Source organism: Lissotriton vulgaris, chromosome 7 (assembly GCF_964263255.1).
Source record: "Lissotriton vulgaris chromosome 7, aLisVul1.2, whole genome shotgun sequence".
NCBI classification, from domain to species: domain Eukaryota; kingdom Metazoa; phylum Chordata; class Amphibia; order Caudata; family Salamandridae; genus Lissotriton; species Lissotriton vulgaris.
In genome coordinates this window covers 197476925-197504851 of record NC_141695.1, presented here as the reverse complement: position 1 = coordinate 197504851, position 27927 = coordinate 197476925, and the positions used below count along the sequence as shown (strand labels likewise).

The window sequence follows — 27927 nt, the reverse complement described above, 5'->3', positions numbered from 1 at the left end:
CAGACATAAGTCGGGCAGACAGATTTGAAATAGGGAACGTTGGTTACAGTAACTGCTTCAATTGGTGCTTGACTTATGGGGGAGCGGGTAAGGATGGATCGCTAAAACTGTGGATGGAGGATGAGGCTTCTTCGATTATGTAGACAGATCTATGTTGGCAGTAGCAAAGCTTAAGGAGGAATCTTTTCCAGGGGTAACCACCTTGTTATTTCCCTTGAAATAGTGTGTTATTTAGGTTTAGCTCCTAGTCTCTCATTCCGCCATGATTCATTTCCTAGTTTGCTCTCTCCCTCTTCTATTTAAACATTTACAGCTTCTAATGTCAAGTCAAGTCAAGTCAAGAGATGTATATAGCACGCTACATACCCATAGGGTCATTGTAATTTTCCGGATTTTTTCTTTTTCCAACTGTTACACTTTTGTATAAAGTAGTGACGTTTGAGGACTTACGGTTTGTGGCAAGATAGCAAGCTGTCGATTCGATGCTGTAGACTAGATGCTGGTTTCGCTGGTTACTGGATCTGCCTCCGATAAACCAGTACGGCTGGCATCAGATACTAGTGGACTCCTCATTGTCAGCACTATTGTGGCTGCAGACAAAAGGAACACATATAGTTATTGGCATTCGTTGCTTTCAGGGTGTTATTGATATCCAATAGCAGGGCTAAAGAGAATGGGCCTGACCTTTTCTGGGCGATGTTGGGCGAAGATGGGCCCGTCTTGGCCCGGTCTTTGCCTAGACACGTCCTGCACTGTGGTTCTGGTGGTGTGCTTTTAGTGTGTCATGACTGGCCACGCCCCTCAGGCGCTCAGTGGACTGGAGGACTGAGTCCCGCCCCAGCCAATGTGGAAAGAAAGTTTTACAATGTTGCCGTGAAGTAGGGAAGCCGCTGGTGAAAGAACCCCGTGCTGCTAGTCTGGTGGTGTGCTTTTAGCGCATTGTGACTGCCCCTGCCCCTCAGGCGCGCGGTGGACTGAGGAGAGAGTCCCACCCCAGCCAATATGAAAAGAAAGTTTTCCAATATGACTGTGAAGCAGGGAAGCCACCGTGAAAGAACCAAAGTTAATTCAGGGCCAGAATAATTTTTAGAAAAGGGGCATTAACCCTGCTCCAAAACATAATGACATCATTGGTCTCTACTGCCTGGGCCAGATTTAGCTAAGCCTCTTCCCTAAGCAGCTTTTTCCTGGAGGCAAATGCCATTTTCAAATGCTTTTTAAATCACAGAATAGTTTCTTGGAGAACTATGCAAAGTAATACGCAGCATCTTTGATGCCAGCGTACATGAGTAGTTAAATCAACCATGTGTCTTGTAGGTCCTAGGTCTAGAGGGTCACCTCAATAAACAATTAAATGACATAGCAATTGTTTCAAAAGCATGAATCAACCCAATTTGGTCCACCTCAGTGCCCAAACAATAATTAAACTAAGTTACATTGGTGGCTAGCAGCTTCCGTGTTACATACAAGGGATCAATCCCTGACCATTTAATATGGATGCTGTTTTGCCTAACTGGGTCAGTGTTTGCTTCACAAGTAGTAAAAGTTGGGCTTTCAGCATGAAAAGACACAGGTAAGACAACTGGATTATGGTCACTCAGTGCAATTTGAATTACCCCAAATTAAAAACAAGGTCACTAACAGTTGAAGTAATTAATATATGATCAATTGTAGTGTTTGCATCTCTCCCAATAAAAGAATGGGTCTTATAACTAGTCATAGTATTACAATTCTCCAATAGCAAGAAACCCTATTTAAGCATCAAATAATTTAGAGACTTTCCATAGGCATTGTGTGGAAAGTGTAAAACACCCACACCTGCTGAAGTGCAAAAATACATCTAAGTACACATCAAGGGTTTGCAAACGCTCCCGCCAGCTGGAAGCAGACTTTTGATCTGGATCTAAAGTCTCTGGCAGCCACAATGCTGTCCTGGGCACCAGGAAGAGCGGAGGTGCTATATACTGCAATAAGGGGTCTCCCCTTGGCACGTGTTAGCGCTCACATGTGTGTAGAGTTCTGGGACCTGGAATCCCCAGCAGATGGTGTCCAGATTCAAAGTCTGCTCCTAGCCATCGGCAGTGTCTGCAAAGCTCCCGCCATCTGGGAGTACGTTTTGTGTTTGCTGGAGTTGTGAAAATGCTTCCGCTAAGCAGGAGCAAACACGGGTTTCCCTTCTCGCGCTGGTGCGGGCAAGAAAACTGTTGTGTCACAGGGGTGAGCTCCACAGAACACACCATGTTTTGCAGGTCAAGGGGGATTAGGTCCTCAGGTATATTAATTGCTCAGTAAGGGGGGCCGCACGTCCCCCCTCCTTTAAATCACTTTAGCTGCCCCTGGGGCGGGGGCCTCTTCCCCTAAAAAACATATCAAGCTCCAGGAGATGGGGTTCTTGGGCCCGCAAGCGGGTTGGGGAGGGGTGCTGCACACCTCCCTCCCCATTAAAACAAACATTGTGCCCAGGGGCCGAAAGCGGCCAGTGGAGGGGTCTGTATGTCCCCCTGCCTCTAAAACACAAATACTCATAGTAAGGCCCGCGAGCCGGCAGCGGCCCCGCAAGCCTTCCCCGGCGGCCCGCGGACCATGAGACATCGTATCCGTGTTTTCAAAGAGTGTCTGCAAACACTCTGCCTCTCTGTGGGGGCCGGGCAATTCATTCCAGCGGGTCCAGAGTTGAGCTGCAGGAGCGCTAAGAGGAGGTAAAATACAGCAAAGCACAATTCACATGCAAATGGTCTTTTTAAAGACCTGTGAAGTGCTCAGGGTGGGGGCTGTGTGTCTGTGCGCGCTGGGGAAGCTGTCTCAGCCTGGTGACACAGGGTGAGATGACAGAGGGTGACAGAGGGAGGTAGAGGGACAGAGACAGAGGGAGGGAGGGGAAGGGAGGGAAGACAGAGACAAAGGGAGGTCGAGAAATGGAGACAGAGAAAGGGAGACAGACAGAGGGAGGAGGCCGACAGAGGGAGGAGGGCAAGAGAGGGAGACAGAGGGAGGGAGACGGAGTGAGGGGGATGGAGTGAAGGGAGTGAGGGAGGGAGGTGAGGGAGGGAGTGAGGGAAGGGAGTGAGGGAAGGGGTGAGGGAGGTAGTCAGGGAAGGGGAATGGGGAGGGAGTGAGGCAATGGGAGTGAGGGAATGGGAGTGAGGGAAGGGGAGTGAGGGAAGGGAGTGAGGGAAGGGGGAGGGAGTGAGGTAGGGGGTAAGGGAGGGGTGAGGGAAGGGGAGTGAGGGGAGGGAGTGAGGGTGTGGGAAGACGAGTGAGGGAGGGAGAGGGGTAATAGGGGGAAGGAGAGTGAGGGGAGTGAGGGAGGGGAGTGAGGGAAGGGAGTGAGGGAAGGCGAGGGAGTGAGGGAAGGGGAGGGAGTGAGGGAAGGGGAGTGAGGGAAGGGAGTGAGGGAACGAGGGAGGGGGTGAGGGAAGGGGAGGGAGGGAGTGAGGGAAGGGGGTCAGGGAAGGGGAGTGAGGAAAGGGGAGTGAGGAAAGGGGAGTGAGGAAAGGGGAGTGAGGGAAGGGAATGGGGGAGGGAGTGAGGGAGGGGGTGAGGGAAGGGGAGTGAGGGAGGGAGTGAGGGAAGGGGAGGGAGGGAAGGGGAGTGAGGGAAGAGGAGAGAGGTAAGGGGAGGGAGGGAGAGAGGGGCGTGAGGGAGGGAGTGAGGGAATGAGGGAAGGGGAGCGAGGGAAGGGGAGTGAGGGAAGGGGAGTGAGGGAAGGGGAGTAAGGGAGGGAGGGAGGGAGGGAAGGGGAGTGAGTGAGGGAGGGAAGGGGAGTGAGGGAGGGAAGGGGAGTGAGGGAGGGAAGGAGAGGGAATAGGGGGAAGGGGAGGGGAGTGAGGGAAGGGGAGTAAGGGAGAAAGAGAGGGAAGGGGAGTGAGGCAGGGAGCGAGAGAAGGGGAGGGAGTGAGGTTGATGGAAGGGGAGTGAGGGAGGGAGAGGGGGAGAGGGGGAATGGGGAAAGGGGAGTGAGGGGAAGGGGAGTGAGGGTGAGGGAGGGAAGGGAAAGAAAGGAGAGGGGAGGAAGAGGAGGGAGAAGGAAGGAGAGGGAGGGAGAGGCAATGAGAGGGAGGTAGAGGGAAGGAGAGAGGGAGAGAGAGTGAGACAGTCAGAATGAGGGAGAGATAGGGAGAGAGAGGGAGTGAGAAGGAGTGAGACAGTCAGATTGGCGTGGGAGTGGCGGCCATCATTAACAAAAAACATCATTTTGTTAGTCGCCCGTCCCTGCTGCTACCTGGCACCGAATATTTAGTCATAAAAACCGATACAGAGAAAGGCGCCATAGCCCTGGTTTTACTTTACCGTCCCCCACAAACTATGCCCGCCTTCCCCTCAGGACTCGCCGAACAATTAGCGTCAATCACATTGAAATACCCTCATACCATCCTTATCGGAGACTTTAACCTGTGGTTTGACAACCTGGACACTGATACCCAAGCAAGAGAATTGTATGACCTACTCACCGACATCAATATAATCCAATTCATACAGTCCCCCACTCATGAGAAAGGCCACCATCTCGACCAACTATGGTCGCATAATCTCCCTCTATCATCCATCTCGATTCAACCCTGCATTTGGTCGGACCACCATTTTGTTCATTTTTCCCTTCAAATAAGGAGACAACACCAGACTCCTCCTCAGACTGGAGGGGAAACTCGCAAATGGGGGGCGATAGATCCTTCTGCCTTTCTGGATACCCTGGTCTCTACCCTGCCACCATTTGACGACATGGGGGACGTAGATGACATCCATAAGGCGCTCTTTTCCTGGATCCAAAGCGCTGCAAATATTCATGCTCCCAATGTAAAATGTTCCCGCTCACGCGACAAAGAGGCCCACAAATGGTTCACTGCGGACCTCAAACAACTTAAACTAGAGGTCAGGCAAAAAGAGAGAATTTGGCGCAGGAATTATCTTTCACAAGATAAAGAGGCTTATTGCTTGAGTCGCCGCCTCTACCAAAAAACCATCCTCCAGAAGAAGACCGACTATTTTTCAGGTATAATTCTGAAATCTCAGAACCAAACTAAAGATATCTTTAGAATAGTGAATGACCTCTGCAACGACGAGCGTACATCAATACCTATCGTACAATCTCAAGCTTTATGTGATGATTTGAATGATTACTTCATCAACAAAATCATTACCATTAATCAAAGTATACCATCACACTCTGCCAATAACATCACTGAGGACACATATATGAACCCAGAGACCTTAAACCTCATTCCCCTGATCGATTCCATACAATTGTCGGAACTCCTTCTACGGGTCAAATCAGGTTCACCCAACGACATCTGCCCTCCTTCTATTTTTAGAGAATTAGGCCTATCCCTTCCACATGCACTTTTGCCTATTCTCAATGAGTCTCTGAGACAAGGTAGAGTCCCCGCAGATTTAAAAAAAGCCCTCCTTATACCTCTGGTGAAAAAACAAGGGAAGGACCCGTTGGATTTAACCAACTATAGACCTATTTCCCTGTTGCCCTACCTCTCAAAAGTGCTGGAGGCCCATGTCTCTAAGAGTGTCTCCAATTTCATCGAGACCACCAACTATTTGGAGCCTAATCAAGCGGGATTCCGCCCGGGTCACTCTACAGAGGCGGTGATCCTGGCGGTCCAGGACAACCTTAGAGCTAGCGCGGATGCTGATCTGCATCAAGCCCTGGTGCTGCTTGACCTCTCGGCGGCGTTCGACACGGTTGACTATGACATTCTGATCAACCGTGTCGAACAGGCCGGCCTGAGAGGACCAGCGCTGAGCTGGATTACTTCTTTTATTGAGGGTCGGACGCAGGCAATCCAACTGGGCAGCTTCATAGGCACCAGGCATATGTCCATCTGCGGAGTTCCGCAGGGGTCGTCATTATCCCCCTTAGTATTTAATCTTTATTTACGCCCTCTTCTTCATTCCCTTAAGAAATTTAAAGTCACGGCGTTCAACTACGCAGATGACTTACAGCTATTATTTCATCTTAATATCCCTGACGCTGTGTCCGAATTTCAGAACACCATGAAACACATCCAATGCTGGATGAACGAAAACCATCTAAAACTCAACCCGGGCAAAACAGAATTACTTTTGCCCGGGAATAGTTTATCCAGCTGGAGTGTGAACTTCTGGCCTGCAGACCTGGGCATCCCCCCTGAAAAGTCCACTGCTGTAAAGAGCTTAGGCATCACGCTCCAATCGGACCTGTCTTTAAAAACTCAGGTGGGCGCCACGGTCTCAGCAAGCTTTTTCCAAATGAGGAAAATAAAAAAAATTGCTCACCTTCTCACTCAGTCTGCCTTAACCCAGTTCATTATGGCCTTAGTCATGTCCCATCTGGACTACTCCAACAGTGTCTATCTGGGACTTCCAGCGGGCCTGTTGAAGAGACTCCAACTGGTCCAGAACCAGGCGGCCAGACTTATCCTACATCAGCCAAAATGGTCCTCTATCAAATCAGGACTCGAAAAACTACACTGGCTTCCCATTCCCCAGCGTATAGCCTTTAAAACAGGCTGCATCATCTTCAAAGCCACACAAGAGAAAGGCCCTGCCTTTATTTGTAGCCTGATCTCTAAATATACACCTACCAGAAGTCTGCGCTCTGCTCAAAAATCTTTACTGGAGGTGTCTCGCTTTAAAAGGAAGCGACAGGGAGGTAGCTGCTTCCGCCATCTAGCAGCCTTACTTTGGAATTCCATTCCCTTACCGATCAGGCAGAGCAAGGACTTACTCACCTTTCGTAAAGGATTAAAAACATGGCTGTTCTCTCAAGCTTACCATTAAGCCACTATTAGCTCGGTGTTATGTTGGACTGATCCCTCACCTCTTCTATAGCGCCATGAAGCCCACGGGCGTACGAGCGCTTTATAAATTGATTTTAACATAACATAACATAACATAACATTGAGTGAGACAGAGGGAGACCGGGGAGGGAGAGAGGGAGAGAGAGGGATGGAGAGAGGGAGGCAGAGAGAGACAGATAGAGGGAAAGAGAGAGAGAGAGAGAGAGGTGTGTATGCCGGGTCTGGTAGCTCAGTGGACGAAGGAGTCTGCTGCAGGGACCTGTGTTCAACCTCATGGTAACAGTTTTTTTTGTTGCTCTAGCCCGGCCCCCTCCCCCAATGACCCGCCCCCACCGGTGCGGCCCTCGGCCACAAACCACAATGTAAATTTGGCCCCCGAGAGAAAGTTTGTGAGTACTCATGCTCTAACACATACATCCGGCCCTGAGGGATGGGGCCTCAGGGGGCCAAAAACGGCTCATGGAGGACCCTGGAAAAATAAAATATAAATTATACTTATCTGAAAAAACTCTAACTGTGCTGTTAAAGAACGTTAGTCCATAATTTTTAGTTGCTTAACATAAATATACCTATAACTGCTGAATTTTTATGGTTTTGTGTGGGTAAAACGTGAGCCTAACTATAACATCCCTGTAACCTTTGTTTATTTCACACACAACCACACAGATCCAGATATAAATGCTCACAGTACAGAAGACCAGCACTCACAGGAGAGGATTATCCCAATTTATTGGATAAAAGGTGCACACATTTTGACGCATATCGGCAAAAGCCTTTCTCAATGGTAGCGTGCACCATTGTGATCCATCATTAAATATAATACAATCAATTGGTTGCCTAAAATTCATTGACATAAATGAAGACTGCCAGGTATGCCTTACAATTCGTATTCATAACATCGCCATATTGTATCTTAATAGTGATTGGCAATGTCGCTTATTTTGTTAATTCAGCCAAATGCATAACAACAATGCATTGCTTGTACTGGTTTTCTTATAATACATGTGGTTCCAGTAGGCCTATATTAGAGTGTCCTGTATAGGTTAAAGACGGTATACCAATACACTGCCATACAGCATATTCAAATAGTTACTAATCAATGACGCATGTTCAAAATTATCTCACAATTAGAATAAAAATCCATATTATGCCCTGTATGGACTACCTGCCTTACATATATCAATAAAACTGATTCTTACGCTTTGTATGGGCTTCAGCGTATGATGTTCTCGCACAACATCCATAAATACACACTATACCTTGTAGACCCAGGTGTATCGAGCGCTGGAGGATAATGGCAAAATTTACTGTGGGTCCCCTAGTCCTTTACACAAATTAACTTACGTTCTTAGTGTTCAGGAAATCATTATAGACAAATACACTTTCTACTAGTCCATTGCTCTACCTAGGGAGCCGTGTGGGGTTGACCAAAATATTTTTCCTATATTTCTACAAATTCATAAATGTACCACCAATTCTTCTCCACTATTTAATCCTGTTGGTACCTTGGTTTGCATATCAATAACGTACCTAGATTCAAGTCTACAGAGTCGTAGTTCTCTGTCCCCTCCTCTGATATCCCTGGGCACATGGTCTATGCAGAAACACCTCAACAAATTCCTGGTACTGCCATGATGGGATTCAAAGTGTCTAGCCACCGGAAACGTAGCATCCTTATTAGTGATGTCTCTCAGATGTTCAAGAATCTGTATTTTAGCAGGGTGTATGGTACTGCTGCTATATCTTAACTGACAGGGACACACCATGCAGTACACTGTGAAAGTTGTATTGCAATTCATAACTTTATAAATCTTCTGTGGTGCAGTATGACCTGGAATATCATATGTCAACACTTTACTGCTGTTAGCACAGGCCTTGCACCAACCACAAGGAAAAAAAGCCTTTCAATTAATTGAACACTGGTTCTCTATTATCTTGGCATAGGTGCCTTGTACTAGCTGATCTTTTATCGATCTCACATTTCTAAACATAAATATAGGGGATTCTGGACGATACACCCCTATAACAGGACCAGATTTAAGGATCCACCAGTTTCTCCGTAATACCCCTCTAATGCTATTTGTATCACTCGAGAAATCTGTGATCAACCTAAAGTCTTTTTGAGTGTCACTCTTACTATAATAATCTTTGAGAAGATAAATATATGTGTTTCAGAACCCTTTATAGAGGACCAAGAGGCGCGTAGGGGTTAGTGGGCTGCCAGTCATGGTTTACTTCTTTTAATCCTGATGACCCAGGGCCTAACCTACCATGGATCCTTAGCAACTGGGCCAAATACCCCTTCTGCACATGACTTTCACTGGCAGCTATGGTTGAGCAGTACAAGGCTCCCTTGGGAGTGGTGTAAGAGTAGGGAGGGAACAGGACAGTGTGAATTCTAGTCAGCAAACACAATTCATAACTCAGAGAGGACACAGCGGTGTCAATACATCAATGTGCAGTCAAATACTTATTTTTTCATAAAAAGAAGTATTTTATTTTTCACTACACATTCACAGCAATATTACAACATATATAAACAATAACACATTTCCCCTTGAGGTCAGGACTCTAGTTTTATGCTAGCAAATCCCTCTCACCTGCTCTTTGTAATGTGGTAGGGATTATTCCCAATCACTGGTGGCTGCATAAACGGAATGCTCACTGGTAGGCTTTAACTCGAGAGTCCACTCCAACTCTTCGTAAAATAGTCAAACGCCCTCAGCAGCTAGTCCCCTGGGGCTTGATAGACCCGTAACCAGTCTTCCCGCTCCAGCAGCAAGAAGGCCTGCAATGTCCCAGCGAGTGGCCCGACCACGGACACTCACACCCCTCCGGTTCTCTTCGCAGAGTCGCGGCTCTCTCTTTAGCATACACTGTTGGAGGTGCTCTGGCAAGAATTTCATGACCGCCCCACCTGGCATAAGGGGTCACTGGCGCCGCCTGGCTTCACTCTTTTCACACTGCTCTCTGCTCATGGCTATCTTCATGGCGCCCCCTCCTTGCATTCGGGGGTTGCTGACTGGAACCTGCACATGAGCAATGACACAATCAGTTCAGCATAAGTCTCCTCAAACCTCGCACTAGGAGTCAACTCGGTTGGCCTTCTCACTAGACCTCACTCCCTCCAGCGTTCTCATTTTCCTCACAGGGCACACTGGTCTTCGCGAGCAAGCCGGTGCTAGTGCTCCAGAACAGGTGGTCTTGATTTCCCAGGGTGATGTCCCGTCACCCAGCAGGGAGACTAGCTAGCCTTGGTCCCTGTCCTGGTCACAGGCACAAGTCTTGCAGAGCTTCCCCTTGTAACACAGCCTGTCTGCTGCTTGACAGATGACAAATTTTGGGGTCTCAACCCCCTCTTATAGTCCATTTCTGGACACCATATGTGGATCTTTGAAGTTTTATATTGGTGTTCTGCTTCTTTTGAAGTGTACAATTTTCTGTCTCTTCTTCGTCTTGAAAGGATATCCATCACAGTAGGAGAGACTTAAAAGCTGATAGTAACACAACACACACCATGAGAGTGACTGGAGTTCACACCTGGATGTTAGCCACAGTGAAGTGTGCATCAAAAGGCTAATCCTGGGTTCCCAGCCCTACACTTTATGACACCCACATCCAGTGCCTAATTTGTAAAATATTAGGTGCCAGGGCTCTGACCAGGAGGCCACTGCAGCTTGCACCACCCATCGCCCTCGTCATCGCTGCCAAAACAACTACTAACCATCTCTCTTGCAGAGTTCAGATTATTCCAGGTCCCCAAAAGCTAAAGGAATTTTAATGTACTTTGTAGTCCTAAACTACCGCTGTTCTTCTAGTCTCGAAATTAGATGAACAGTGCCTCTATGTGGTGGACTGTTTTACGTATGGTGTTGACAATTAGGTGCCAAGCACTGGACACCAATGAAGTGCCGGTGCTGAGCACCGGAAAGCCCCGGCTCAAATTAAACACTGCCCACATCAGCCTCATCTCCTTTATGAGATGTGTCCAGGCTCTTTCCTAACGATCTATCACTGAATCAAAGCGCACCCTTTGAAGTGTACATGGGAGTTTCTCTCTCCCTCTAGCGTGTCCCACTCATCTCACAGGAATGCAGCAATACACAAATCTATCTGGGGGCGATTTCTCTACTGATTCATGTCTTTACCAGACAAGTCTGGATACCCCAAAATGGAACCCAGGGTCCTCCATGTAATGTAGAATTTTTACGGAAGGACTTGGTGGTGGCAATGTAGTACAAAAGTGCTCTTTTAACATCTGTTGTGTATAAAACCTTGTTTTATTAATGTAGAAAGGTGACACTATATTTGGCACAAACACGGGTTAGTTCCTGCAAATGAGAACCTGTTCATGTGCATACGTGCCAAGGTTTCAGATTGCCTATTTGTGACATTTTTATAGTTTCAGTGTACTTCTGAGTGACATTGAACGACCAAATGGTTGACAGTTAGAGTGACACTTTATCACAAGCAGAACTCAAGTAATGAAGACCAGGGAAACAGTTAAATATCAGAAATTGCACCCATTTGAGCAATGGGAAACTCTAAAATGATCTTGAAACTGCAGCAAAGCACCAGGAATGGAAGGCAACTAACATAGTGCCCTTTTATCCTGATCGTACTGTAAAACAAATATATGACCATGATACTAAACATTAAACAAGTCTTTGAGGCAGTACTTTATTATTATTTATACAAAGCACTCCTCCGCTCATAGTCAAGTGCCGAGCGACAGAAGTTCTACAAGTAAACAAAATGATATCTGTGAGAAATGCAGTTACTCACAGCTATCCTCATAAAATACAGTTCTGCGAATATGCGTGGTTCCTGTTCTTTGCAGCAGGTTTATTAACCCTATGCACTACTTTATGATTACTGAAAACTGCTACGAAACAAAATGCTTATCTTGCTCCATAAGGAATTTAATTTACCAGACTTATCTTGACATTTTTATTGTTATGTGGAAACTCCTGGACGAGACACACAAGCAGTTCAGCCACATTGCCAGTTAATTTTAAACCCATATTTTTTTATGAAAAGTACCCTAAATTATCTATAATTATCTCACAAAAAAGATAATTTACTTGTACTTGTTTATCTGGGTAGCTATTTATTGAAATATTATGTTCTTTGTTGTGACTTGATGCACTAGGATATCCATACATATTATAGAGTTTTTTTGTGCTCGGGTGCGGGGTCAGTTTTGTTTTTTCTGTTAGTGGTGATTCATAATCACCTTGTGGGATGTATATGGGTCACATCCCAGACCCGACGCACAGGGATTGAAAGGAGAAAGGCTCATACCAATATTGACGTTTAGTGCTGGATCCGTAAAGCAGTATTTTTTCTTCACACATCAGGTGTTAGACTAACGCATTTTAATGTGGTGGTCTGCAAGCTTATACAGTACCATTGCCATTTTTTCCCCTGTCTCGCATATGCACACATACACACTCGTCACTTTCTCTCTCTCCTCCCTTTCTGTCTCCTCTGTCACGCTTCTCTGTCACCTCTCCCTCTCTCTCCTCTCTCCCTCTCTCTCTGTCTTCTTCTGCCTCACCAGTGCCTACAACACGGCCAGTCACCATGTAGCTTTATTTGTGCTGCAGATCACCATGTTGTCAGTCACACTCTGTATGTGTGTGTATGTTTATGTGTGTGTCTGCCTTTAGCCATTAGTTTGGATGGCCTTCTCTCCAGGGACCTGGAACTAGGAGGAACAGCCAGCTACAGTGCGCAGATTGCAGCACAACTCCTAGTGCCCTTTAAATGACCTATTGGACTGGGAACTTGGAGAGGTGCCAAAAGTTCCTAAGCTGCTCGTGGGAGATTCATGACTTAAAGGAGTAGCAGTTGCTACTGGTCGAGGGTGGGTGTTGAGGGAGGACTCGAGAGGGGAAAAAAGGGAAACTAGCATTTACAATGCAATGGTCTCGGCATTATTAAAGGTAGAGCTATTGGCATTGCTCATGACATTTTTATATATTTTTTAAATCGTAAATAAATGGCATTGTCATTTACATTGCCAATAGCTTAATCGTTAAATAAATTGCATTGTCATTTATAATGCCAAGAGTGTCCCATCCTCTGTGGCTGCACTGCAGTTGTGAGCAGAGTGACCCATGCTCTGAGACTGCACTGCAGAGAGCCCCCCACACACACACACAGAGACCCTCACACACACACAGAGCCCCCCCCACACACACACAGCCCTACACACACAGCCCTACACACACACACACACACACACACACACACACACACACACACACACACACACACACACACACACACACACACACACACACACACACACACACACACACACACACACACACACACACACACACACACACACACACACACACACACACTGCCCTCCCCACACACACACACAGAGAGCCCCCCCACACACACATAGAGGGAGGCTCCCACACACACACACACAGGGCCCCACACACACTCACGTGAATGGTGAAATGAAGACGTGCTCATGAGGGCAGTGAAGCTGTATACTTTAAAATGCTTACTAGCCACCTTTATTTTCCAAGCGCTGCGGAAACTCGTGTTTGCGTAGTGGTCGGAATTATGAGTTGAGTGTTATTTACTCATCCTAGTAATCACTGGGTGTGTTAAATATCCCCCCTTCTTTAAATTTTGTGAGGTTAAACCTGCCCGAGTGTAACAGGGTAAAAGTATAAAGTATTGAGCGCACATTACGATTTTGGTGCAGTAAGCACTAAAGTCAGCATGTTATACCCCATAAACTTGTCATAAGTGTTATTAATCGCATAACGGACCCTGCTGTATACTTATTTATCCAGTGCGATCCAGAGCACCTTCATTCTCGCAAACTCTGAATCAGGGGCTTTTTCTTGACTTTCTGTGCGATTGTTCGTTGCTGCTAGCTGTGCTGCTTTTACCCCTCAAATCGTCTCCGTGCTGTGCTTTGTCTGCTCCCGTTTTAAAGATCAGCGAGTGCATTTCTGGAGTTTTTGCACCAAATGCTGGCAATGCGCTTTGTTTCAGACGCTCTATGCACCACCGAGAAGTTGTTCCACTAACTCCTTCCCGTTATATCGTTGTTTTCTGGACATGTTTCTCCGTGTTGTTTTACATGTGTTATTAATAAATCTTGTACAACGGTGTGAAACTTGAAAGGGTGAAGCCTGCGCTATAATAAAACAACAGCATAGCCACCTTGGTAGGTCTGTGTTCAGAAAGAGCTCCCTTTACGAGACAAGCGATGCGTGGCACGGCTGGTTTGTGGACAAAGGTCCCTTTAAGAGATCGTAGAGGTGACTGGTTCCAGGCTCACCCCAACTGAAGCAGCTGCCCCGCCCGCACAGACCTCTTGAGTGGGGCTGTCGGGTGGGGTGGTGGTGGTGGGGGTCTGCAGCAGTGACCGTGGTGGGCTTGTGCAGAGAGATGAGTAATGGGACAGCAGCCATGACTGTCTGCGGACCAAGCGGCGCTTAGGTTATTTGTCTGTGCGGTGGCATGTCAGGTTTTGGCTGGATCCTTAGGAGTCAGGGGTGTGGCGGAAGGGCAGGAGCTGCTACATATGGTTTATGGTGGGAAGGGGGGCAGGGGCTGCTGCTGTCTATGGTTATGCGTAGGCTTCTGGGTTTTGGCTGGGCCCTGAGGAGCCAGGGGTGTGGCGGAGGGGCAGGAGCTGCTACATATGGTTTATGGTGGGAAGGGGGGCAGGGGCTGCTGCTGTCTATGGTTATGTGTAGGCTTCTGGGTTTTGGCCCGGCCCTGAGGAGCCAGGGGTGGGGGTGGAGGGGCAGGGTCTGCTTCCTGTGGTTTGTGGTGGGGGGAAGGGGGAGGGAGTGTTGGCTGGGCCCTGGAGGACCCTTGCAGCAGCAGAGTGGTAAGTGTGTGGTGTGGTATGAGCCGAGGGTGCATTTTAGAGCATACATTTGCACATATATCACTTGGGCATGGCGTGGAAGCGCACTGAATTTACAAACTGCACATTTGCTTTGAAATGCCCTATAACTTTGCACAACATACAGCTTTACTGAAATATCTATACGTTTATCAACTTTCAGGGAATATTTCTCATTTTTGCACCTATCAGAAACGTTGTTTCCGTCACACTTTAGAATTAAAAACGTGCCTCCTGTGCGCATTCCTTCATACGGACATATTTTTAATTATGTGTACAGTTTATTTCCAGGTGTTCAAATGTTGCTGGGTGTTAGAAAACAAATCCGAACCTACTACCCTTTCCCCACATAGGTCACTTTACAAAATCCTCTCTTTGCAGTCACAGAACGAAAAGTTAACAGCAATATCTCTTTGCCAGAAGCCGTTTGACCCCTGACCTTGAATGCCTTGCAAACGCACAAGATCACATCAAACTGTAAAGCCCTCTTGCCTGCTCATTCTTGTCCTGAACTGCAGCTTGGCAATCCTGGGGGTCGGCGGCAGTCTTCGCACCCCTACTGCCAGCGCCTATACTGTCCCATGCAGGTCAGTGGGGCTGGGGCGGAGTCCGTCACACTCGGTCCGAGTTGGCCAAACAATGAGAGAATAAACAGGCCCTTGTCCTATCTGTGAGGGGTCAGTGGAACCGGTCTTTCTAAGTACAAATGACTCTGCACCAGCCCCGCCATACTTTTACCCATCCCCGCCACATACCGATGATGCATTCTGTAGGAGCTCGGCTTTTCATCAAAGCGCCCTTTAACCCTTTCACGCCTTCTTTTAACGCCCCTGCTACAAAGCTGCGCCCTCATTGCCTGAGGGCGAGTTGGTTCAATAAAATAAAATATGCCGATAATGAGCCGGCTGAACGGCAACAAGCATTCACCAAAAGAACAGAACGGTTAGCTGTATATAATCTAACACTGATAAGACATGTTACCTCTTCATTCGCAAATAGAAACACGCCTTGTGTAATAAGTTTCTTCTACAAACGAAATCACCAAAGTTGCTCATTTCTGGTACTAAATTACGACACATCTTGGGGTACTATGGGGGGGGGGCGAGGGCATCTCGGGGTAGTATGGGGGGGGAGAGGGCATCTCGGGGTAGTATGGGGGGGCAAGGGCATCACGGAGTAGTATGGGGGGCCGAGAGGGGCAGTAGAAAAGGTTCATTGTGCCATTTGTTCGGATTGACTGCTAGGAGTGCTCCTTGAATAACACGAGCAAAGGTACATTTGGGACCTTTTGTCGCCTCTGGTGGAGAGCGAGCTGCTTTGCAATTAAGCGCGATGTTTTATGGAAGTGGAAACGCTCCTTTAATTAAGCAGATCGGGATTCCATTACACCCTTCGAGAAGATGGCGTTTCTTGTTTGCCATTTCAAGGGAGACCCATTGGGATGAACAAGTAACAGGGCAAAGAGTAGCGCCTCCGCCTCTAGGGATACTAGGCGCAGGACACCACCAGCCACAGGAGCACACCCGGACTCGGAAGTCCTCCGAGGTAGATGCCACGACCTGGACCTTTTCTCCCTATTTAGTGTCCACAACTGAAGCTGCCCATTGTCTTTCAGGAACGTACTACTGTGTTTTTAATATGTACAGACTCCTCTCGCATAGCGCCTTGTTTTTTTTCCGGTACAAAAGGGGGTGGTGATGAACGGAGCATCTGAATCAATCAAACACTCACACCCAATCAAAAGATCTGGGTTTAATCCATCACCATTCTTTAGTCCATCATCCCCTTTTGTTTCGCTTTGTTTTTTTTCCAGCAGCTGGTGCGTGAGTGGGAGCAGCAAATGAGAATAATAATAGAAGGTGCCAACATATTTCTTAAACCCAAACATTGAGGAAATGCGCTTATGGCGAGAAGCATTTTACATGTAGGCAAAATATAAAACACCTTGATACACTGAAACCCAAGAGTGAACCAGCTCACCGCCTGCAGAGTATCAACCTAAGACTGTAAACTCAGCCAGCCTACTACACAATACCTGTGACACTCCACCTTACACTCACCCAGCCTACCCTGCCCCCCAACTGGAGGCAGAGCGGGACGAAGGAGCGCTGCAGGCGGTTGGAAGGGGGGGACAGAGCAGGACGAAGGAGAGCTGCGGGCGGAGGGAAGGGGGGACGAGCAGAGCAGCTCTGGAAACCACCACCGTCTTTCTCCGAGGCAAAGCAGAAATGCCTCGGAGAAAGCATGGTAATTTTCGCATTCGGGGGCGTGTGTTTTTAGGTTCGAGTGATGGATGACGTCACAGGTAGAAAGAACCTAAAAAAAACCCCCCCCCGAATCCGAAAGAGACGGGGCTTGGCAGGAGTGATGCCCTTCTCCTCCAATGGCTGGCCTCCGTTTAGGAAGCCAGCCAATAGAGGAGAGAGGTGGGTTTCAAGCCCCCTAACTCCAAAACATTAAATCTTCGGGACTCCGCCCCTCACTGCTTCAAAGTGAGAGCGACGGTCCCTCGACCTAAAAAAAACTTACCTGTGCCGCGGCCACCGCCTCTACACCCGGGCTCCCAGGCTTCCCTGAGCCAATCACAACGCTTCAATGCAGCATTGTGATTGGTCTGACAGGGACTGGGAGTCTTTGCTTGTTCCTCATCCGGCTGTGTAATGCAGCCTGGTGGGGAAGATGCATAGTGTGCATGTGTGTTTGGCCAGGCCAAGAGGGCCGGCCAAACAGTCATTTGAACTTGGGGAGTGAAAACCACTCCTCCCCCTGCTCTTGCCAGCCCCGCTCTGCCACTGCTCCAATAGGAAAAATAAAATGATAATAACAATATTTATTATCTTTTTTTTCTGTTTAAGCAGTTGAGCGACGCCTCTCCTCCTTAGCTTAGGAGCCACAACTGACTTAAAGGTAACCAAAATGTGAATACTCCATTGTTTATTTTTCATTCAGAATTCTCTATATTATGTAGATATGTTTTTGATAGTATATTCCTAACAAAAGTTTGCAAAAAGAGCAATTGGCATATGACATTAACGTTACATTGCCACAGGTAACATGAACTTCTAAAAGCTAATGTTATCTTTTTTGGTGTAACTGGGGAAATACATTTCCTTCACTCCTCCATTCCATACTTAAACTTTGAAAAGCCATATTAGTTTTAGACATATATCCAGTTGTTTCTCCGAAGTGTAATTCTTTTATAAGGAGGTAAAATCCTGGTTTTTACCTACTTCACTGGATTGACTCCTCTTCTCTTTCATACCCTTTTTAGGTCTCGCCTATGCAGTGCGCATGCACTGCATAGGAGACATTTAGCCGTTTTGCAGCTCTTTTTCCAAGCACATACTCGTGCTTGTGGCAGAATGTGCCTTGCGGGAGTGCACAGCAGAGCACCACAAGCACGAGTATGTGCTTGGAAAAAGAGCAGACTGCTCTCTCAAGGGCGCGCGCACCACTCGCGGGTGCCACGCTTGTTGACGAGGAGGCTTCCACGGTGCCATCTTTAACTTAGCAGTCCGACAGATACCAGACTCGCTTTCAATTTCTCACATTGAGTTGCTACCACGCTTGAATCTCCATTCCCAAACGCACACTGAGCGTGGATATTCATCGGCATTCTTCAATCAACTAATTAGCTGCGGGCAGGACAATACCTTGATCTATTAGTCCGACTAAAAAAAAAAAAAAAAAAAATTAGTCCGACTCTGTACAGGTGATGATTCGACTGAAACAGAAGCAACCAGCACCTTGACTAAAGCATGAAAGGGGCAAATTCTGTGAAGTGCAACCATGGAGCACGTCATTACAGCATATGAAGCTTACTGTAAATCGGGACGACGTACTCAGCATGCATTAAAAACCTGCGCGGTCTCTGTGTGCAGTGAAAAACAGATTGGGCAGTCTCTTGATGAGGCTTGCATCATACCTCCCACAAGGCAGCTTATCGCCTCAAAATTTCAGTGTGGGCTTCAAAAGCTTTACTTTGGCACGATAATCGTTTATGGGAAAACATGACAAAAAGCGTAGCATTTCTTTGATTGGGTCTGCTTTCATTTTGCTCAACGTACCTGTTACCCACCTCCAGGAGCCTGCCATAGCCTCCAAAGAAATGCTGGATGTCATGCTCCCGGACCTGCTGTCTGAAGTCTACATTTAATTTAATTATTTAGGAACATCCTCTCTGTCATGATAGCCTTAGCTCTTTCGAGACTGGGATGTGAACTCACTCTCTCCAACTCTCTAAAACTAAAATCTTTATTTTTCTCCTCACTCTCTGGTTTTGTAACCCCCGTTCTTCATCCATTCTCGTTTTCACCGCATTCCTTTCTGTCTTCTGTCCAAAATCTTAGAGTGATAGCAGATTCTGTTTTCTTTCTTCCTTTGCTTTTGTTTTCAGCGTCCTACTGTCTGCACAATATGGCCTTTTCTTGCCTTCCATGCTTCAATAGATACAGCTCTTATTTTCACCCGTCTGCAATGTTGCTCTTCTCTCTGGACTTCCTGCTTGTTTTCCTGCATCCAATTATATCTTTAATTCATTTATGCTAATATCAGTCAAATGTAATTTTACTTTTACTTTAGTCGAACCCTTCCCGGCTCTATCTTCTGGTGCTTTTCAATATGTTTTGCCTCACTCTGATAAAGTCCCTGCTCCACCCACAAGCTCGTCCTTCGCTATGTTTAAAAAAAAAAAAAATTCTTTGTTAGGTCTCGCTCTCACTTTTTAGTTTTGTTTTATATTATTGTATGTGAAAGTTTTAACACATTTATTGGAACTTTTACATACAATAATATAAAACATAACTAAAAAACGTGCTCCACTCTCTTTCGCCTCTTTGTGCCCTCTCACTCCCTTTCCGGCTCTATGCCACAGCAACCTTCTCGCTGTCTCTACTCTCTGCCCCCGCTTCCTCCCTCGCTCTCAGTACCTTCTGCCTGCTTAGCTCTATGCCACAGCACCCTGCCTTAACTCTCTGCGCCCCCCTCACTTTTTAGTTATGTTTTTTATCATTTATTAGAACTTTCACATACAATAATATAAAACATAACTAAAAACTTGAAAGATCTCGAATGTGAGACCTATTGGTTATGCTAATGCTTGTTCTACTAGTGTCTCTAATCCCGTCACTGATTATTGAAGCTAGCAGTATAACAACTTGTGTCTGGTTAGTAGCTTTGCTTTTCAGATTTCTTTCAAAGAAAACTTTAAAGAATGCAGCTGCTTCAGAGACTATGATCATAGAAGTGAGAGTACTGTTAATACTTCACACACCATTTAAACATGACCGCTCACAGACCAATACCAGTTCACTTGCATTACCATTGTATCATCTGCTACTCTCAGGACAAACACTTCTGTGGTTATATTCAGTATGTTGTAGAGTACACCATGACTAGGATGTTGCCAACTGGTTGGGGTTTGCAGAACTGCTGTTTGCTTTTTGAAGGAGGTCACTGCTCTCTCACTATTGTTTTACTGGTTCAAAATGTAACATGATTTTATTCTTCTCATAGTTATTAGCTGCAGAAAAATACCGTATCATCCTTGGAATGTGCAAAGGTCTAAGCTACCTTCATAAGAAAAATATTGTGCATCAGGATCTGAAGCCAAACAACGTTATGGTAAGCAGACAAGTGAATGGATGGTAAACTATCAAAGCAGCTACTCACGCACTGTGAACTATCATTTCAAGTCAGCCACCCAACAAAATCATTTTATTGTTTTTTTAAATCTTCTAGTATGTGCTTGGTAAATGTTTCTGAAAACTTTAACACTAGTAGAAACATTAGTTAAATGGTCATACAAAACTGCTCAGACTATATAAAGAAAATGCCCCCAAAGTCACGCCCACTGCAACTAGAGCAGGCTGGGAATGCCCCCAAAACTCTATCAGATTCTTAAAACTTTCACTCATCTAAAGGCATGCAACAATGGGGAAGCTCCCTCTCAAGATTTATGCGACAAAATAACTACTCACTTCACAAAGAAAATTGATTTAATGTATTATAAAATCACCTTAGATAGAAGTTTTCAACAGGATCCCATAGTTAACCACTCCCCCGCTCTGTATAACATGCAGAAGTTAGAAAACTTCCCCAAGCTCACGCCCGGTGAAGTAGAGTCTTTACTCAACACTGTAACATCAGGCTCCCCACTTCATATAAATCTGGTCAAGACCACCTCGCTGCTGGTCAAAGAGCTTGCTAGTCCAATCTGTTCAATCCTCAATCTCTTGCTGAGTAAAGGTCAACTCCTTACTGAGTGGATGGCGGCACAAATAATATCCATACGTAAGAATCTTAAGGCCCATATGGACAACCTTTCCAACCATCGACCTATTTCACTGTTACCTCTCCTGAGCAAGATATTAGAAAAACTTGTTAATAAACACATGTCTGATTTTGTCAAAGTCTCCAGCTGTCTTGCTCCATCCCATTTAGGTATTAGACCCATGTACAGTACTGAGTCAGCACTGATTGCTGTCACCGACAACATCATACAGGTCTCTGGACAGAGGACAGGCAGTACTTCTTGACCTGTTGGTGGCCTTAGACACTGTCTCGCATCAAATTCTGCCCAGGAGACTCAGAGAAATTGGAATTCAAGGAACCGCTTTACCATGGATGTTGAGTTTCCTTTCTCATAGAACTCAGACTATTAACCTAGGTCCTTTCTGTTCTGAGACCGTGGAATTAACAAAAGGAGTACCTCAGGGATCCTGTCTAAGTCCCACTTTTATTCAACATCTCTGTTGATCCCTTGGTAGGATTACTCAGCAACTTAGGCTTCATGTCTATTTCATATGCGGATGATACTCGGCTCCTACTCTCCTTTGATAAAAATAATCCCAATGCTCAGTCCATCTTCTCAGAAGGTATGCTAGCTGGATGAGGCATAATTTCCTCCAGCTCAATGCAGGAAAACCAGAAATAATGTTGTTTGGTGACGCATCCATGGGATGGTCCCCAAGTTGGTTGCCTGCGGATCTGGGCTCCACACCGGCCCCCAAGACTGTGGTCAAAAACCCAGGTGTCCGCATGGACCAAAAACTAATACAGAATGAAAATGCTTCAACCACCGTCGGCACTTGCTTCCATGTGCTAAGCCTCCTTCGAAGGGTATTTCCCTTTCTTCCTCTGACCACTCAGAAAACCCTTATCCAGGCACTAGTGTTAGGTCGCCTGGATTACTGCAATGCTCTTCTGATCTCAGCTAATGCAGCGTCACTGAACAGATTGCAAGTGATCGAAAATACCGCAGCACGACTTGTCTCCAATGTTCCCCCCGTACCTTCTCCCTCCCCCTCTTGCAGCGATTGCATTGGCTCCCAGTGAGTGTCATATAGATGCTGCTTTTCTATATATTGTGTTAAGTTAGCATGAGTTTATTAAATGTTTAAACGACATATGCTCCTTTAGCTTCAGTTTGCACACAACACATAATTGTTATTGTAGCTTTCAACCTAGACGAAAGATGTGATTTATTTGAGAATAATATGTTATTGCTCTGATATCTGTCGTGCCTGGTACACTGTCTGAACAGTGGGTGCTGAACGCTCTAAGAGTAAACCTAACACAAGGTTGCAGGGAGCTCTGATCCTCGCACCACTAGACATAACACAAATACAGTTGCTGCGAACATTGGGCTCTAAGCGGGTTTAAGATAGAGTTACTGAGAATGCAAAAACACACTTGATGGTGCTTCGCATGCAGAGAGCTGATAGCTGATGATGTGATCTTCTCCTACTGACATTTAGAGGTATGGGCCCGCCCTGCTAAAACCCAAATGAGACCTTCTTAGATATAATATAGTATGCTAAATAGGGTGCGCGAAATATAGGTGATACAGATTTCTATTGATTTTTGCATTATAATATGCTATCACCGTTTGCTTACTATGGATTAATGACTATGCTGATAACTCTGATTTTTATAATATGTATTCTAGTATTATGTAAGATACTGCGTTTGAGGACCTTGCATTGAATAATAAATATTTCAAAATTGCACGTGTATTCTTTTACTCCCCGTTCTGGTTTGAAATGATTATAGAGCGAAAGAGTGTTCATGTGTTCCACGATACCTGAGGTAACCTAAGTTCATGTTCTGGTTTGTCTAAGTCATTGGGAGTTTGATATGACCAATGAGACACTGTAGCTAGCTCGGTAAGGGGATTTCTGATACTAAGGTGAGTTTTGGGTCATCCTAATTCACTAAGGTTCTAGATCTCTATGCACAGTTCTGTGGGAGAACGGAAACCCTGCTACATGGCGCCCATACGTTGTTGGCCTTATATCATCACTCGAGAAGTATATCATTCAAACCTTAACACCTTCATTCCCGTTTCCGGAAAACGGTGGTGTCGGAAAAACCTACCTATTTTGAAATAGGTCTTTTCAAGCTTGAATTTATCTGAAACGGTTTCCTTGAATTACTACCCAGTTGTGCTACAAAGTATTCTTTGTTTTTTCATATTCCTGTGCAGTCATGGCACAAGCCGTTGACATCCGGCTGCATAGTCGCATTGCGGTGCGTGATCATTTGCGGACTTATGATGTACCTGCTGAAGGCTTGGCTGTGGTTCTGGTGGTGAGTGCGGAACATGCTTACCCATACGAACTGTTTTATTCGTGGGTGTCATTTCCGGCGGTGGATGCAAATTCTGGTGTGTTCCACTCGTACACTGCGTCACCTGTACCTGCTGAATATGCTCCGTACAGAGCACAGGAAGTACCTATTGATGTTTGGCAGCATGGAGTTTGGTTTGGTGGCGCCCTACCCCACTCTTTAACCGCTCCGAGATTAGGTCCTTTGTCCATACAGGGCGCTAATTGGCCCGCTTTGGCTGGATTTACTCCTCACCCTAATCACGGCACTTGTAACATAGGTGACCTTAGGCGACTTCATGTAGTCGCTATTGCCGTGATTAGAGCCCTTGTACATTACACGAGTCGTAATGTTCAAGGTGCAGCCCTTCCGGCAGGGCAGGCGGGTTTGAAAATCAGTCCTGTCATGGTAAATTCCGTAATGGGCAAGAAGCCCCAGGATAAGGATGATTTTCCTTTCTGGCTTGCCGAGAAATGTGATCAGCTGGAGGCGGTGTTTCCTAATACGACTCCACGTGAAAAACACTGGATTCTTACGCTTAGTTTGCCTAAAGATTTGGCCCCTGAGCTTGTTGACTGTGAGACCTGGGGTAAGACTTTTGCAGCGGTCTATTCGAGGTGCTTTGGCTCCCCGTCTGTGTCCAATCTGTCTACGGTCCTTAAACGTGTTCAAGATGATCATGGACCGGAATCGGCAGTTGAGTTGGGTATGCGCCTATGTGGCTCCTTTGATGTGGTTTGCGATCTGATCCTTGCGAATGTCAAGGGGGATGCTGTGAACTTTCAGGTGGCTAACGCTTTGGCGCTGGTTCCCAATGCCGAGAAACCCCGACAGTTAGCGAGGATAATTGTGGCGCAATAGTAAGGGTAATAAGCCTTTTTCTACTAAGGAGAAGAAGCAGCCCCAGGGGCAAGCTTCGGAAACTGACGTTCAACCTAAGTCCAAGAAACAAAATTGGCCTAAAAAACAGAATCAGGGTAAGCAACAGCAACAACAAAAAACACAGGTTTCGCGTCCTGCGTCTCCGTTGCCTGCGCAGTCGGAACGTGTTTATGATTTGCGCGACCGCGCGATGATTAAATCACCTGAACGTTTTCAGGCTTCTGACCAACGCTCTCCTCGTTCCTTTCAGGACTCATCGGCTCCATCAACCGGTGGTGGAGGGGGCGGCAGGGGCCGGGGTGGCCAGCAAGGACGTGGTCAGCCCAGCCCGCGCAACGGTGCAGACAAGCAGGAGGGTTCTACGCCTCAGAGACCGCAGTTTGCCAAGAAGAAAATCGCAGCCTTAACGGCGCATCAATATGCCCCAGATTGTGAGAACGAGGCTTCGGAATCGGACGTGGGCTCTGACCTTGCTGGACAGCGCGGCGGAGATTACCGCAGTGAGAGACGCCCTCCGTCCACTACTGAAGGTGACAGCGACTGACACTTATGTTGTGATTGAAACAGCTGATATAAGAGTTGCTCCCCCTGATAGACTTTTTGAAATTGTCCTGTTAATTGAAGGTGACATACAGCGTACCATAAAAGGGGTATTTTGGGAAAATCTTTCATCTACGTATGACATTTTGCTTTCGGAGGCTGACTGGCCCCCACCTTTTGTGCTCGCAGCTCCGAGAGGGGAGAAGGTAATCCTCCCCAGTTTCGCGAACACTGTTTCGAGAGTGGAAGCGCTGCACTTTGCAGAAGAGTGGGCTCTGGCGCTTGCACCGGCTGTGTACCGCAATCAGTGTGGCTGGGATAAATTGTCCGCAAGCCACGAGATTCCTTTGCGGTCTCAGCCGCAGCCTCAACCTCAATATCCCATCCGACGTGAAGCCAAAGCTTCGGTCGCAGCGATCCTTGAACAATTGGAATATCAAGGTGTAATTGAAACATGTGTGTCACCGATGAATAACCCCCTTTTTACTGTAAACAAGCCGGATGGCTCCTATCGTTTGGTTTTGGATTACCGGCATTTAAACTCGCATTGCCGTAACTGTGCAGTACAGAATACTCACGGCTCTGCCCTTGTAAATAGTCTTGTGCGTAAGCGGTTCAAAACCGCGCTTGACATTTCCAATGGTTTTATGCCCATACATTGGACGGTTTAAGTTCCCAATGGACTTCTTTCACGTGCGGCAGTGTCCAAAAAATGTTTCGGCGTCTCCCAATGGGCTATAAGAATAGTCCAGGAGTATTTTCCGCCCGCATTGTCTCTCTGTTGGAGAGGGTCGACCCAGATGCTTGTTCCTATGTGGATGATATCTATCTCACAGACGACGAACTTTGGGAGCATCTGTGTCGAGTGAACAGTATTATTTGTAACTTTGCAGACATGGGTTACAAGTTTAACTTTGCAAAGTCGCACATTGCAGAGTACACAGTGTTGTTTCTAGGCTAAGAACTGAACAATGAAGGAAAAGGCTTGGCTCCTCACTTCCTGGAGAAATGTGCACAGTTGCGCGCTCCAACAACAATGAAAAAATTACAATCTTTACTGGGCTTTTTGAATTTCTGGAGAACATACATTCCGGAATATGCCCAGCGTATCAAGCCTTTGTATCCTTTGATACAACCATCTTTTTCCAAATCATGCTGGCTGCCTGAGCAAGCTGATTTGCTCGCTTCTGAATATTTACAGACTCGTGATAACCAGACCAACCTGGTGATAAGAATTGTCCCTGTGTCGGTGGGTTTCACGTACCTAACTATTAATGAAGGAGATACAGTACCTATGGCTTACAAGTCACACTTGTACACTTCGGCTGAAATGCGCTTTTCCACTGTGGAGAAAGTTTTGACGGCTGTGCAGATGGCAATTTTCAAAGAACGTGCCCTGTCACAGGGAAAACGCATGTTGGTTGTTACCCCGTGTCCTGCCTTGGAGGCAGTTACGAAAGCCAGTGTACCAAATTCCAAAGCTTTGCACCCTAGGTGGATTCAATGGGCTGCATCCTTGACATCCCAGGATGTCACGTTTATTTTTGACGCCACTTTACGGTCGCAGGAGTATTTACAGTATGAATTTGTTCATCCTGCTCCTTTAGCAATGCGGCCGTTGGAGGATTTCCATTGCATCATTTACACTGATGGTTCGGCGCAGGTTGCGCATGGCTCTAAACATGCCTACGTTTCCGCATGCGCCATTGTGGTCGGTGCCATGGTGAACGATGAGTTCAAGTCCAGTGTCGTGCACACGCAGACGCTTGGGGACTGCACCGCACATTTAGCAGAGCTTCGTGCTCTGATGCTTGCATTGGAGTACGCAGATCCTAGTGTGACGACTTTGATCGTAAGCGACTCTTACTACTGTGTCCAGTCTTACAATGAAAACTTGTTCTTTTGGATTCAGAATGAATTTCGTGATTCCAAAGATAGCACAATAAAACATAAAATGATCTGGGTCCGAGTGGCGGAACTTAAAGAAAAGTTGCTTGTGTTTGTGATTCATACTCTTGGCCATCAGCGCGTGGGAGTCCACGCTGTCGGTAATTCGCTTGCTGATGAAGCAGCGAAGTCAGCAGTATCAAAATACTTAGTTGCAGCAGTCACAAGGTCCAAAAGTAAGATAGATAATGACATCTTGGCAGCTGTTGCTGCCACTGAGAAGGGAGGTAAATATCCTGCGGGGTTCCCTTCGAAGTACACATACCACTTAAGTCCCGATAAGGTTCCTTATGTGAAAATTCCTGATGTTGGCGAACGTTTAATTCCCAACTCGGATCGCAGAGCTACTTTGATTACAGCGGCTCATGAAGGTGTGGCGTCTGCGGGCGTCTCAGCCACTGTAACTCAGCTACAACAGAGGTTCTGGTGGCGGGGACTGTACAAACAGACGCGCGATTATGTCCTTCAATGTGACATTTGCCAGCAGATTAAGCCTTCAACTGCTGCGCGTCTGCCTCAGACACAGTTGTACATTTCTAATAAACCACTGGGATGCGTTTATTTAGATCACTGCGGTCCTTTTTCTTCTGATACTGCGTATAAGTACATCTTAGTAGCAGTTGATTCATGCACAGGCTTTGTGTGGGTATGGCCCCATCAGAGCGCTGATTCACGGACTGTCATTAAGGATTTGCGAGTCTTTGTAGGGATTTCTGCCTGTGGTACCTTCCATTCGGATCAGGGTCCGGCTTTCGCCTCTAAGGCGTATAAGGATGCTATGGTTTTGTTGAAGGTCCAAGTCAAGTTTTCGTCTCCGTACAGACCTGAGGGTAACAGTGTAGTGGAACAAATGAACCGTGACTTAAAGCAATCTTTGACAGCTCGAGTTATAGGCACTGGCAGAAACTGAATGGCCCATCTCAATGGCGTGCAGCGTGCAGCGTGCGCTTAATAATCTCCCTAGAAGGTCTCTGGGTGGGCGGACCCCATACGAAATGCTCTTTGGTATCAAGATGTATGTCCCTGACCTCGACGGTCTAGACTGCAAGGCCCAGGCCGCGGCCTTTGACGTAGATGAACATTGCAATGTTTTACAGGATCTACAAAAGACCAGAGACAGTCTATCTAAGGAACATTTGCCCTCCACATCGGAAGATATGTTGCAGATCCCGGTAGTTGGCTGGCTACCCAAAGTTGGAGAACTGGTTCGAGAGAAGATCGATAACAAGAAAGAGTTTGGTCCCTCATATCGTGCACCGGTTCGAGTTC

At 46.6% G+C, this 27927-nt stretch overlaps 1 protein-coding gene across 1 annotated transcript in view; it reads left to right on the top strand.

Moving 5' to 3' along the window:
- LOC147701180 (myosin light chain kinase family member 4-like) overlaps positions 1–27927 on the top strand; it is a 303279-nt gene that overhangs the window by 36231 nt on the left and 239121 nt on the right. The window contains exon 4 of the mRNA XM_086929935.1: positions 20197–20316. Within this exon, the coding sequence (XP_086786061.1) occupies positions 20197–20316 (120 nt within the window). The remainder of the gene's footprint in view (positions 1–20196; positions 20317–27927) is intronic.